We start from the raw sequence: 12,478 nt of genomic DNA on the forward strand, positions 1-12,478 counted from the left end.
GTTGGATGTTAGGAAGAAGTTCTATACAGAGAGAGTGATTGCCCATTGGAATGGGCTGCCTGGGGAGGTGGTGGGGTCACCATCATTGGAGGTGTTCAGGAGGAGACTTGATGGGGTGCTTGGTGCCATGGGTTAGTTGTTTAGGTGGGTTGGATTGGTTGATGGGTTGGACACGATGATCTTGAAGGTCTCTTTCAACCTGTTTCATTATTATTATTATTATTATTATTATTATTATTATTATTATTATTACTACTACTACTATTAAAAGTAAGATTTAGCACACAATAATTGTTTTTTAAAGTTACTTTTCTAGCAAATTACAGTTAAAGAAAAGCTTTTAACTATGAAAAGAGAACAAATGAGGTTTTGCTAGCTTGCCAATAACTGAAATTACTGTTTCTACATGTGAGATAAATCCAAGTTTAATCAAGCTGTTTGCACTGAAACTTAATGAAGCCAGTGTAGTCACCACCTTTGTAACTGCTGGTGTTACTGCCAGTATTTACCTAATGTAATAGATATTCCTACAATCCCAAAATGTCTTTTACACCTTTCTTACTATCAAAAGTCCCAGCTGCCTTCCAAGTGTTTTAACAGCCAGTAAAGCATATTTAGCAGCTCACCAAAAGGGGGAGATCTCATTCCTCTGTTTTCTTTGAAGGCTCCTCTGCCTCTGGTACTAACCTGGGCCCTTTATGAGCCAGTTCAGCTCCCTAACCCACTGCAAAACTACTGCTTCTCTTCTGGGCTGTCATTTTTGCCAGGTAAGTGACTTGAAGGGTTGACAAATGCCAGCAGCAGTAAGCATCTGTACTGTGCAAAGGGTAGCAACAGCAGTTACAAGAGAAGAGCACAATGGGTAGAGTGATGTTGTGATGTTGTTGTGGAGCTATTAAAATTGGTTCAACTGTTAAAAAAACAACTTCTCACTTTTCTTCCTGTAGCTTCTGCTAGGGTAGAAGGTAGGTAACTTGCCTCTCTACAGACGTTCAATGCACTGAGTGCATATATTTGAAGAGTGTCAGTGATATCACTGATTGTGGTGGTCATGTTCATATTGAATTCCACAAAGATATTTCTAACTGCCTATTGAAGCTGAAACAAAATGACCAGTATGCACTGGAGGTCTGCAGAACAACAGCTGCCAGCCCAGCAAATTATACAGTAGCCTGAGTGTAGCCATCCAGGGGCTCAACACAGCTGTTTGCATTGTTCTACTAAATCAGCCTGTTCTTTTGTACTAAGCATCCTGGCAAAACGAAACCCACAGTGTACTGAAATATATCTATAGTGGCAGTTCAGGCTGGGTGCCTCCTGTTCCTGCCACACAAGCTTCATCTCCAGTGTCCCAAGGGTCCAGCCCAGGAGGTGGACACAGGAAGCTGTGTATTTCATACCCATAATATCCTGTGCCCTTGCCCAGCTGCAAAGCCTTTCCCTTCCTCTTTCTTCCCTCTCTGCTCCCATGAGAGATGCTCCCTATCAGGAAATGGTGGGGAAGTTATCTCAAAGCCTCTTCGGCCTGGCTAGGCCAAATGCCAGGAGAAGAAGGGGGAGGGGCAGTTTCAGACCTGGCCAACCTGAGACCAGCCTAGCAGGAGTAGGGGGAAGAAAAAGCTCTGGGGGGTTTGGGTATACCCTCAGGTGGGGAGAAAGGAAGTGTTGGGAGGCTTTTGGGTGTGCTAGGAGGGACTCTGTATGCTTTGGGATTCTTTTGTCACTATGCTTTGTAGCTTCTGTACCACACTTACTGCTTTTCCATTTAAACTTTCCATCACTTCTGCAATCCATTTGTGTCAGTGTCATTCTTTTGCCCCTCTCAAGGGCAAGAGAGGATCTACCTGACCTCAAACCAGGACATATAATACCAATATTTAAAACATCTCTTTATTGGAGCAGGGCTTCACCTCTTTTGCAGTAGTAGGGTACTTTGATAGCAGCAGAGGGAAGTGGCGCACAGCCAGTTTGAGTCTGAGGACATGGGGCCTGTAGCAGGGGCTGCTGGGCTGCCTCTTCTCACTAGTTTGGCTGCTCCTGTTTTGAATGAGGCATGGCAGAATTGGGCAAGAAGAGTTCACCATGACTGGATGCAGAGAACAAAATATGTGCCTTCTACCCAGTTAGCAATGTGGCATCTGCTGCTTATCAGAGCAACCATTAATTCCCAAGGCTTTCTAGAACCACCTGTAGTCTGCTTCTCTTACCCCTGTAAGTCAGCAGTGCTTCATCAAGGAACTCTGCAGCTGGGCGGAAGTGTTTGGAGATGTCCATGTCTGGAAAATCATCCACTTCAATGCCCAGGTACTGGATGTTCAGACCATTGTAGAAGCCAGGTCCTGTGTATACTCCCGTGCCGTGAGCTGCGTTCAGCACATGCGTGATCCCCAGTCTCTTCAAACGGCTTTTGTTCACTGCAACACTTCTTCAGAACAGAAAGGAAAAAGGATGTTAGATATCAGTGTTCCTATTTTGGGGAGGAAATAGGCTGTTTGCTGCAAGGTCTACAGAGCTCCCAGTCTGCATTACTCATCCAGCATACCGCTCCACTCAGACTTTAATGTCCTTTCAGAGGTCTATAGGTATTTCTTTCCAATACTCACTGGGAAAAGAAAATGAGAAAGCTACACTCACCAGTAGAGCTGCATACTGACTTTTCTCTCCAGCTTAATTTTAAACTTATCCTCCCCACTCTAGGTTTAGGCTGTTTACTTATTTCTCCATTTCCATCACAGAAAGAGAGATTGGCCATTGCAATGTGCTGCCCAGGGAGATGGTGGAGTCACCATCACTGGAAGTGTTTAAGAAGAGCATGGATGAGGCACTTGGTGCCATGGTTTAGTTGATCAGATGGTGTTGGGTGATAGGTTGGACTTGATGATCTCTGAGGTCTTTTCTAACCTGGTTAATTCTATTCTATTCTATTCTATTCTATTCTATTCTATTCTACTCTACTCTACTCTACTCTACTCTACTCTACTCTACTCTATCACTCTGTAATTGATGCTTTACACTGTATCCTCAGCTAATTCTGTCTGGTCACCTGCACCAGTGTCTCAGACAGCTGAGCCATTGTACAAAAGACCTAGTCCTTCCCACTTGGCATTTGCTATAGCATTTCTTTTTAAACTCTGTTTTGCATTACAAAAACTTAGTCCCAGTTTCAGGGCAAAGTCCAGAACAGTGTAATTTGGGCTCATTTTCCTTTCCCTCTCCTGTCAAATCATCAAACAACCATAGGAAAGCTGTTCATTCTATTGAAGAAGTACTTCCTTTTCAGCATGCAGAGATCTTTGTGAGCCAGATGCACATAACACATATTGTGCCTTCAGTGGTTCCATCCGACCCTTCACTGGGAATCTTGTGCAACTTGGTGACAAAAGCTGACACTCACTTTTCTGCTATGAAGACATTAGGCCAGACTTCATCCACAGCATCCCTGGGGGTCTCCAACCTGTCCTTCACAAGTGCCCTCTGCAAGTCCATCACACATGGCGTGTTAAACAAGCTGGTGTCATCAATCTTTTCCTTAACTCGGTTGTACAGGTCTTCCACCATCAGCTGCTGTGCAGACTCTAACATCCCGGGACACACTGACTCTACCTTGGAGTCCTTTGTCTTCAGTTCTGGAATAAACTGATATTGTAACTATAGGCATCTAAAAACAACACAAATATACAAGCTGGCATTTGTTCCTGGGAGAACCCTTGTGACTTGCTTTTTTTTCACAGCGACATCACACTGTCCTGTCTGCAATGTGTGCATGCACACATTTATCCAGTAGCCTCAAGGTAGTTAGTAATGGGAAGAGCATATTGCACTGTCCTCTCAGTCCAGAGACCCATACTGGCCCAAGCCCTGGAAGTTAAGGTCATACTCATTCTATCTCCAGAAGAATGCAGTCATTCCCTACAGCTTCCTGAGGAGCTGCAGAGGGAGGGGCTGATATCTTCTTCTTAGGATACAGTGATAGGACACATGGGGAGGTACAGACAGGACATCAGGAAATATTTATTTACCAAAGGGTGGTCAAACTCTGCAACAGGCTTCCTAGAAAGGTGGTTGGTGCCCCAAGCCTGCCAGTTTTTAAGAGGTGTTTGGACAACACCATTAATAATGTGCTTTAATGTTTGGTCAGCCCTGAAGATGCCAGGCAGTTGGACTAGATGATCATTTTAAGTCCCTTCTAACTGAAACTAGTCTAGTTTGATGCAGAGAGCAACCAGAAATCAAACTGTAGTCACCACTGCAGTCTGTTAATCTGCCACAGACTCTGTGCACAAGTTAAGAGAAGTCACCAGACTTTTCTGTAAATTGTTATTTCTTTGTGTCTTTCACCTCTGCTTCAGGTGGGGGTTTCTCATAAAGGTGTTTTTATCATCTTAGGATATCTGAAGTAGAAAGGCAAAATAAGAGCAACTTAAGTCTCTATTACTTACATAGTTCTTTTATCCTTCCTCCTCTTACCTTCATTGATTATTTGTTTGGCAGCCACAGCAGATGACAGATGGATTGGCTCCATGAGGATGCTCTCTGTATCAGTGTCTGATATCATTGAATACCTGCCAACCAACCACACTGCCTATTAGGCAAATACTCTCCACAGAGATTCCATCCCCAGGTCTTTAGCTCTTCTCATTCCAGAAAACAGAAGCAGGGAACTGGAGCTGTGGAGGTCCTTTGGTGGTAGAAGGCAAGTCCCCAGCTCTTCCCCCAACCCTTACCCCAACCCTGCTCTCCAGCATGGCATCACAGGCTTCAAACATGCACTTGGTGTAAAGTTTTTGCAGGATACAGACAGGTCCCATGGGAAGAAGCTACATTGAGTTGAGGGTGTAAGAGAATTGACTGGTGGAGGACTTTTTGGGTAGAGATCAATGGCTGGTTTGAGACTGAGAGGGGGATAGCTCACAAGGAATAGTCTCCCAAGAAGCAACCACTCGGACAGACATCAATATTGTCCTAACTAGAATTTAGTGAGCAATTCAAAACAGATTATGCTAGGAAACTGTCAAGGTGGGAGCTTTATTTGGTTGGGTTTTTTTTTTGTTTGGAAGTTTTGGTTGGTTGGTTTCTGTTTTTTTTTCTGTTAGCTCATTGCCAGCAAGCATCCTTTGAGTTATCACAAGCTGCAATGCAAGCATTAAAATTGAAGCCCATGAACCTCTCAGCACTCAGTACACTGGTCCCTTCATAGCATCAGTCTGTGCTCAGTCACTCTACTCAGCATTGCCTAACTGCAGGTCAAAAGCAACTATGAAACCCATCAACACCTCTGAAGGGAGTTCATCAACACACAGCATGATTTACTGAAGTTTTTGTGGGGCAGAAAAGGGCCACAATCTTGAAACAAAGGTATTTCCATTTAGGTCCACCTGTACAGTCCAAGGATATCTTCTCTTATTTAGAACAAAGCATTTTCAGAGCTTTTTCCCTGATGCACATCCTTTTCATTTCCTTCCAAAGAGATGCTACAGATCATTAGGACGTTTGCTGCCATCACAGAAGCTATCTAGTAATGCAGGCTTACATTACTTGCAATACACTGGTTTTGTTTAAAGCAGAAGAGGGAGGAGGGTGACTAATGTGCAGTCAGGGTACAGCAATGTGTCTGGAGAACTAAACTGCTTTCATTCTCCAGAATCTAAACAGAAGCCACAGACATTGGAAACCACTTAATAGGCTCATCTAAGTCATTTAGTTGGGTTCCAGCACTTGTCAACCATGACTGAAAGTAATCCTTTTCTAGGTCTTTAAAGGAGTTTATGAGATGAGCAAGGGGAGTCTCAAGTCTCATTTACAGGAGCTGACACAAATTTGCAGCTATGCCCTCCCTTCAATTCCTTTTACTGTAAAGGTTGACTCCAAGCTCAGTACAAAGATAACAGTTCATAATAATCTGCCACCATAGTCTCAACACATTTTATCTGTGGCTGCCCCAAGCATCCATGAAAGATACAGGTGCAGAACTGCCCAAGCCTGGATGCTTCAAAGGACACATTCTGGTTGGGAAGGATCTTGCCACTGTCATCATTACTTTTGGCACTGACAGCAAGGGAAAAAAGGAGAGAGGAAAATAAAAAAAGGGAGAAAGGAAAGGGGGAAGGGAGGGGAAAAGGGAGAAGGGGAAGGTGGAAGTGAGAAGGGAGAAAGAAGAGAGGAGGGAGAAGGGGAAAAGGAAGGGGAAAGGGGAGGGGAAAAGAGAGAAGGGGAAGGTGGAAGTGAGAGGGGAGAAAGAAGAGAGGAGGGAGAAGGGGAAGGGGGAGGGAAAGGGAAAGGGAAGTGGAATGGGAATAAAATGGAGAGGTGCTTCTGTTAATTTGGAGTGACTGATTAGTAGTAGGAGAGTGTTTTGTCAAGTTCAATGCATATTTTTACTTTGTGTGAGCTCTACTAGTAACCTTCCTAAACAATTTTTAAACAAGTGCATGAAATAAGCACTGTCTTCATTTTATTGCAGTGCCCCACACAGAATAGGAAATATTTCATAACCTCCTACTTATTGAAGGCCACATAGGCCTCAAACTCAATCCCTGCTCTCTGCCTTCAGCTAATGAATCTCAAAGTGTACAGAAAGCCTTGTGCAGCATTTTGCTTTAGGAAAAAGGTACAAAGAGATGTATTTCTCCCTTGTATTAAGAGAAAACACATCTAACCATGCTTGTTTAGCTTGAGGTAGCTCAATTTTTCTTGCACCGTGACAGCCTCATGCTCAGTGCCTGAAGCCTGTAGCCAAAGATGGTTTTGAATCAACCCCAAATCCAAAGACCCTCAGTCTTTCTGGGGCTGAGAAAAGCTAATACAAACATTAAAAAAACTCAGAGGACCTTAGACAGAAAGACAGGGATGAATTTGGGAAGAGCTGACATCCAGATCAGAAGTTTCAGCGTGGGGGTAGCCATGAGAGAATGAGGGAAGAGCAACAATACCACCGCATTCTCCAATTGATCCCCGCTATATGTGCCTACACCCTCAGCAGGATCGACTAATTAGTGCAGGAGTCCTGTCTCTGCAGTCTCTCTCCCTGCTGGCACACTAACCCCAGCCTCAGGGAGAGGAGGGAAGCCCTGGGCTCCACGCTTGATCCAAGTGCCTGTGTGGAGAGGAGGCGGCGGAAGAAGAGGGAAAGCAAACTGATCCACGGTGTGGTGCCAGGAGGCCACGGCAGCGCCTGCGGCAGGCGTACTCACCGGCTGGGCGAGGGGCTGCGCAGATAGTGGGCCTGCACAGCCTTCACGTCTGGTCCCTCACCCTCCTCATCCGGCACTGCCAGCTCACTGTCTGAATCTCTGCTGCTGGCCATGGCAGCTGCAAGTGGATTCTCTGGAAAGGGGAGCAGAGCAGGAGAGAGTGCTGTTAGGAAGGTCCACCAGGAGACCATCTCCCAGCTGCAGGGCAGCAGTGGCAGGGAGGCTACAACACAAGGGGGATCCCACTAATTTCTTTCACAGCCCTGCAAGCAGCCCTTGCTGTGAGCCAGCTGCAATGGCTCCTCTGCCAGGGTGCCTGCTGTCCCTGAGGCCTCATGCAGCTCCCTGGCTGCTGCCCAGTGAGTGCCATTGCCCTTCTTGACAGTGAGTAAGCATGCAGGAAGGCCAGGAAGGAAGGGGTGGTGGGGCAGAAACTCTATCTGCATGTAGTGTTTGGAAGGAGCTGTACTCAGACAGAGCTGGACTGAAAGGAGTGTCAGGGGCAAGAAACATGAGACCTCGTCCCCAAAATGAAACACTGCTAAAACTCAAGGCTGAAGGTGCTTTAAGCCTTGGGACCCTGTCCTGATAATCTTTTGTGGGGAGGCTGCCATGCCTGCCCTGGGTGGAAGAGAGCAAGGGGGACATAGCTTAATTAGGAGCATGGAAACAGCAGCCAATGCTTCCCCAGACACAGCCAGAGCCACTCCTGCCTTGACATGCCACGACAGCCAGTGGCAACTCCGAAAGGCCCCAGTGGCCGGCCTCGGGTGGGTGTGGGGGGGAATTACTGAAGCCTCACCAACAGCACTGAGAAGCAGCTGCTGCTCACAGGGCACCAAGCAGAGAGGCAGGGGAGCAATGAAAGGACACTTACCCTCTGTGCCTAGACGACTCTGCCAGGGGTTTCTGCTGGAGGCACAACAAAGAAGTCCAGTGAAGAGGGCCAGAAAACTGGCAGGGAATGGTACTGAGGGAGAAAAATCAGCTGCCCCCTCTCACTCGCTCTGTGGCTTCTACATCAAGGGGCAGGACAACTGTCAGCACCTTTATCAGCTTTCTAAATATAGCGTTGTCCTAACACTGGCTGCTGGATTGCACAGGGAAAGAATTCAGTGCCTCATAGACAGCAGCTGGTCAAGCACTTAACTCCTTCTCTGCTGTGGGCTAGATCCTCCAGTATTTCCTAGTTGCAGGAGGAGCCCAGAGAAGAGATCAGAGCTAGTGAGGCTGAACCTCCACCTGCTGGATCCTCCAGGCAAGTGGGATCCCACCAGGCACAACCTGAAATGCTGATATGATCTCTGATATCCTTGGGAAATGCAGTGCAGGATAAACCACTCCAAGCTTACTAAAAGCAAGCTACCTGTGAACTACCTAGACTTCTGTAAGGTCTTTGCTGCAGTCCTCCACAACATTTTTACCTCTAAATTGGAGAGAGATGGATTTGATGGGTGCACACAGAATTGGCTGGATGGCTGCATCCAGTTACAGTCAGTTACAGCTCAGTGTCTCAACAGAGATCAGCAACAATTTTTGTCCCTCAGGGTTCTGTACTTGGATCAGTACAGCTTAGTACATTTATTAATGACATAGACAATGGGACTGAATTCATCCTCAGAAATTTTGCAGATGACACTAAGCTGAGTGGTGCACTTGATTCAGTAGAGGGAAGGAATACCATCCAGAAGAACACTGACAGACTTGAGGAGTAGGCCCACATGAAGTGGGTGAAGAGGGGCTTGAAAACAGTCTTGAGGAGAAGGACTTGGGGGTGTCAGTTGATGAAAAACTCAACATGAGCTGGCAGTGTGTGCTTGCAGCCCAGAAGGCAAACCATATCCCAGGCTGCATCAAAAGAAGTGTGACCAGCTCCTCCTCTACTCTGCTCTCACGAGACCCCACCTGGAGTACTGCATCCAGTTCAGGGGCCAAGTGGTGAATCCATTGTCTCACCATCCTCCCTTTCCAGGGCACTTGATGGGTGGAGATTATCTTGTCTTATGCATATTCCCGAAGGTGGCCTGGTCGTTGATTTTATCTCTGCTGAGTCACACCAGGAGAGACAAGCTTGTAGTCTCTCATAAGGCTGGGGGATGCATGGATTCAGAGCAGTCCTGCAGAGACGCACTTGTGGGTTAAAAACTGGGTGTGAGCCAGCAGTGTGCACTAGCAGCCCAGAAGGCCAATTGTATCCTGGGCTGAAGTATGGTCATCAGGTCGAGGGAAGTAATTTTGCCCCTTTACTCCATTCTCATGAGACTCCACCTGGTGTACTGCATCCAGCTCTAGAGTCCTCAATATAAGAAAGACATGAACCTGTTGGAGGGGGTCCAGAGAAGGGCTACCAAAATGACAGGCAGGCTTGAACACCTCTCCTATGGAGAAATGCTGAAAGAGTTTGAGCCACTGAGTCTGGACAAGAGAAGGTTCTAGGGAGACCTTCTTGTGGCCTTTCAGGATTTAAAGGATATTTTGAAAGAAAGGCAGACTTTTCCCCAAGGTCTGTAGTGACAGCACAAGGGACAATGATTTTAAACTAAGAGGCTAGATTTAGATTAGATCGAAGGAAGAAACTCCTTCCTATGAAGGTGGTGAGGCACTGAAACAGGTTGTCCAGAGAAATTGTGGATGCTCTGTCACTGAATGGATGGAGTTTTGAACAAACTGATCTAGTGAAAAAATCATAGAACAGTTTGGGTTGGAAGGAACCTCCAAAGGTCACTAATCAAATCCTCTGCAGTGAACAGGGATATCATCCATTAGATCAGGTTTCCCAAGGACAGGGCCTCAACTACCTCCCTGGGCAACCTGTTCCAGTGTTCCTCATGGGAAAGAACTTCCTTCTAACATCCAACCTAAATCTCCTCTTTCCTAATTTCAAACCATTGCCCCTCATCCTATCACTCCAGGCCTTTGTAAACAGTTCCTCTTCAGCCTTCTTACAGGTCCCCTTCAGGTACTGCAAGGCTGCTATTAGGTCTCCCTTCTCTTCTCCAGGCTGAACAACCACATGCTCCCTCAGCCTGTCCTTGCAGGAGAGCTGTTCCAGCCCCTGGATCATTTTCATGGCGCTCCTCTGGATCCGTTCCATCATGTCCATGCCATTCTTGTGCGGAGGGCACCAGAGCTGGATGCAGTACTCCAGGTGAGGTCTTTGGGTCTGGCATTTCTGAAATGGCACCTTGCTCGCTGACCAGGGTAGCAAAGCAGCGAGGAGAGGAACAATGAAATCTTTGGCAAGAGGTGTGCAGCGGGGACACAGAACTGTCCGTCCTCTATGCTCAGCACCTACTGCTCATGTCAGGGAGGTTGGACTAGATGACCTTGAAAGATCCCTTCTAACCCAAACCATTCTGTGAGTCTACAACTGTATGATTAGCTGAATTTTGTTCTCAGAAGAGCTAGGACTAAGGTACACCATGTCTTCTCCAATTACTTTTCAAAGAGGAAACTTCCAGTTCACATCTCTTGACTCCTCAGCAAAGCTCATTGGTGGTGTTCTCCCCCCCAGTTCATGAGCCGTTGGGTGACGAAGGCAGGCACAAACCATGTTACCGTATAGCAACAAGAGTCCAGAAATGCAGAGGGCAGAGAATCGCAGAAGTTCTCCCCAGAACTCCTTTATTGCTGCATTGTAGAATCCCCAGCATTACAGTCTCAGAGTCCCACTTACAGACGAAGTCCTGGAAGCCCTTATCTGATGAAGGAGCTAACAGAAGTCCCAGGCATATCCCTAGCAGCATCCCTACACCGAAGCCCTAGCTGAATCCCTAACCGAAGTAACTATTGCTCAGAGTGGCTGTTTATGTATTCTTTGTTATCAACAATTTAACCAGCAAAATCCAACCACATAGATAATCCAAAATCTTTTCCCAGTAAGAGGTGCCAGCACATCAAGGAGGTGGCTTCTCCAGCATGTTCCAATCCAAGGGTGCCAACATGAGGATGTTGTTCTTGGCACCCATCGAATGTTACTGTTTTGTTCTATGCAGCTGCCCTCTGAACAGTGGCTGCAACACATTGGGCAGGCTGGTCCAGAGCAGAAACAGATTAAAACCTTATTGCTATTAACCTGGGGTAAAATTGGAGGGTTGTGAGTCATGCTAAGCTCAGAGGTGCTTTAGGTATTGGAGAAACTATTGTTATGGGCACCATTTTCATTTTAACTCTTCAGGCTCTCTCTGTTGGGTGTGTTTTACTAGTCAGTTCCTGAAGTTAAGGAAACAGATGAAACCCCATGTATTTCCACAAGCAGTGGCATTAACAAGCCTGGTTTCCAGTTGCCGTGTGTCCTGCTAACCTGGCTCAGTAGCACATCAAGCACCCCTCATGCAGACATCAGGTCTTGTCCCCTGTGACTACTCACTGGCTGCACAAGACAGACCACAGCTAGGTGCATTGGTTGTGCAACCACAGATTCTTGGAATAGAAGACAAGGATTAATGCCTAAGAGGTACCACTGATTTAGATTTCTCTCTTGCCCCAATTGTATGTGATCACTGATTTTTATGAGACTGAAAGAAACTTCCTATCTTTATGATTACTATCTGTCCATCAAATTTAGCTGAAATCTGTGCAGTGAGTTTTGAAATGATTAGGGAGAAGAGAGGACTAGGTTGGTACAGTGTCTGCCAGGGACTGTAACCAAGTTCTTCTCTTCAAGTGAATTTTTAAAGCTGTTATGTAGAGAACTCAGAATTAAAGGGGGAAGCTGTACAGTGGTGGCATTTCTGTCGCTCTCTCTGTTCATCAGATTCAGTTAAAATGTTAAATGGGAGAAAAATCAAAAGCGTGGAAGCCAGAGTAAAGATCCTATCTGTCTCTCCCTGGACTCTGTGAGATAAAGTCACAAAGATCTTAAAATCTCCAAAGGAAGTAAAAATTTAAGAAACTCATCCTTGCAATGAACCTCATCCTTATGGCCTCCACAGAGGAGAATGGAGACTACTGACCTCGCTTCAGTTTTGTTTAAACTTTAAGTCTTTTGTGGCTTGCATTCAGAGATTAGCAAATTCTCTTTGGAAAAAACCTCTCTTCTCTTTGCAGGGCCCTTACCATCTCCCAATGCCTGCAGCCCATCTAAGATAAGACACATGGAGCAGGATGATTTTTTTAATAGCTGTCCTCATTTGGAAGATTGCCAGAGAACAGTTTCTGTTCCCTGATGTGCTTTAATTTGCTTTGTACTAACAGTATGCTTGAAGAGAATCGAGCTTTCATACTATGCACAGAACTAGACATTGCTTATTCTATCAGAGGGGTTGGATTTCCAGTTACTCATAAGT

The 12,478-nt window shown here is 46.0% G+C and overlaps 1 protein-coding gene across 2 annotated transcripts in view; it reads right to left on the reverse strand.

The window, feature by feature from the left end:
- The window catches only part of STYXL2 (serine/threonine/tyrosine interacting like 2), a 62,061-nt gene that overhangs the window by 21,294 nt on the left and 28,289 nt on the right, over positions 1-12,478 (reverse strand). The window contains exons 1-5 of one of the 2 annotated variants that reach the window (XM_068144678.1): positions 8,068-8,184; positions 7,191-7,323; positions 4,468-4,562; positions 3,395-3,626; positions 2,208-2,425 (exon numbers count right to left, since the gene is read on the reverse strand). In XM_068144678.1, the coding sequence (XP_068000779.1) occupies positions 2,208-2,425; positions 3,395-3,626; positions 4,468-4,562; positions 7,191-7,303 (658 nt within the window). In that variant the 5' untranslated portion in view covers positions 7,304-7,323; positions 8,068-8,184. Of the gene's footprint in view, positions 1-2,207; positions 2,426-3,394; positions 3,627-4,467; positions 4,563-7,190; positions 7,324-8,067; positions 8,185-12,478 lie in introns of those variants that run through there. The other variant, XM_068144679.1, reaches the window with a different exon arrangement.

The sequence above is a fragment of the Melanerpes formicivorus genome, unplaced genomic scaffold, assembly GCF_026170545.1.
Source record: "Melanerpes formicivorus ecotype bairdi unplaced genomic scaffold, bMelFor1.0.p_v2 SCAF_11, whole genome shotgun sequence".
Classification (NCBI taxonomy): domain Eukaryota; kingdom Metazoa; phylum Chordata; class Aves; order Piciformes; family Picidae; genus Melanerpes; species Melanerpes formicivorus.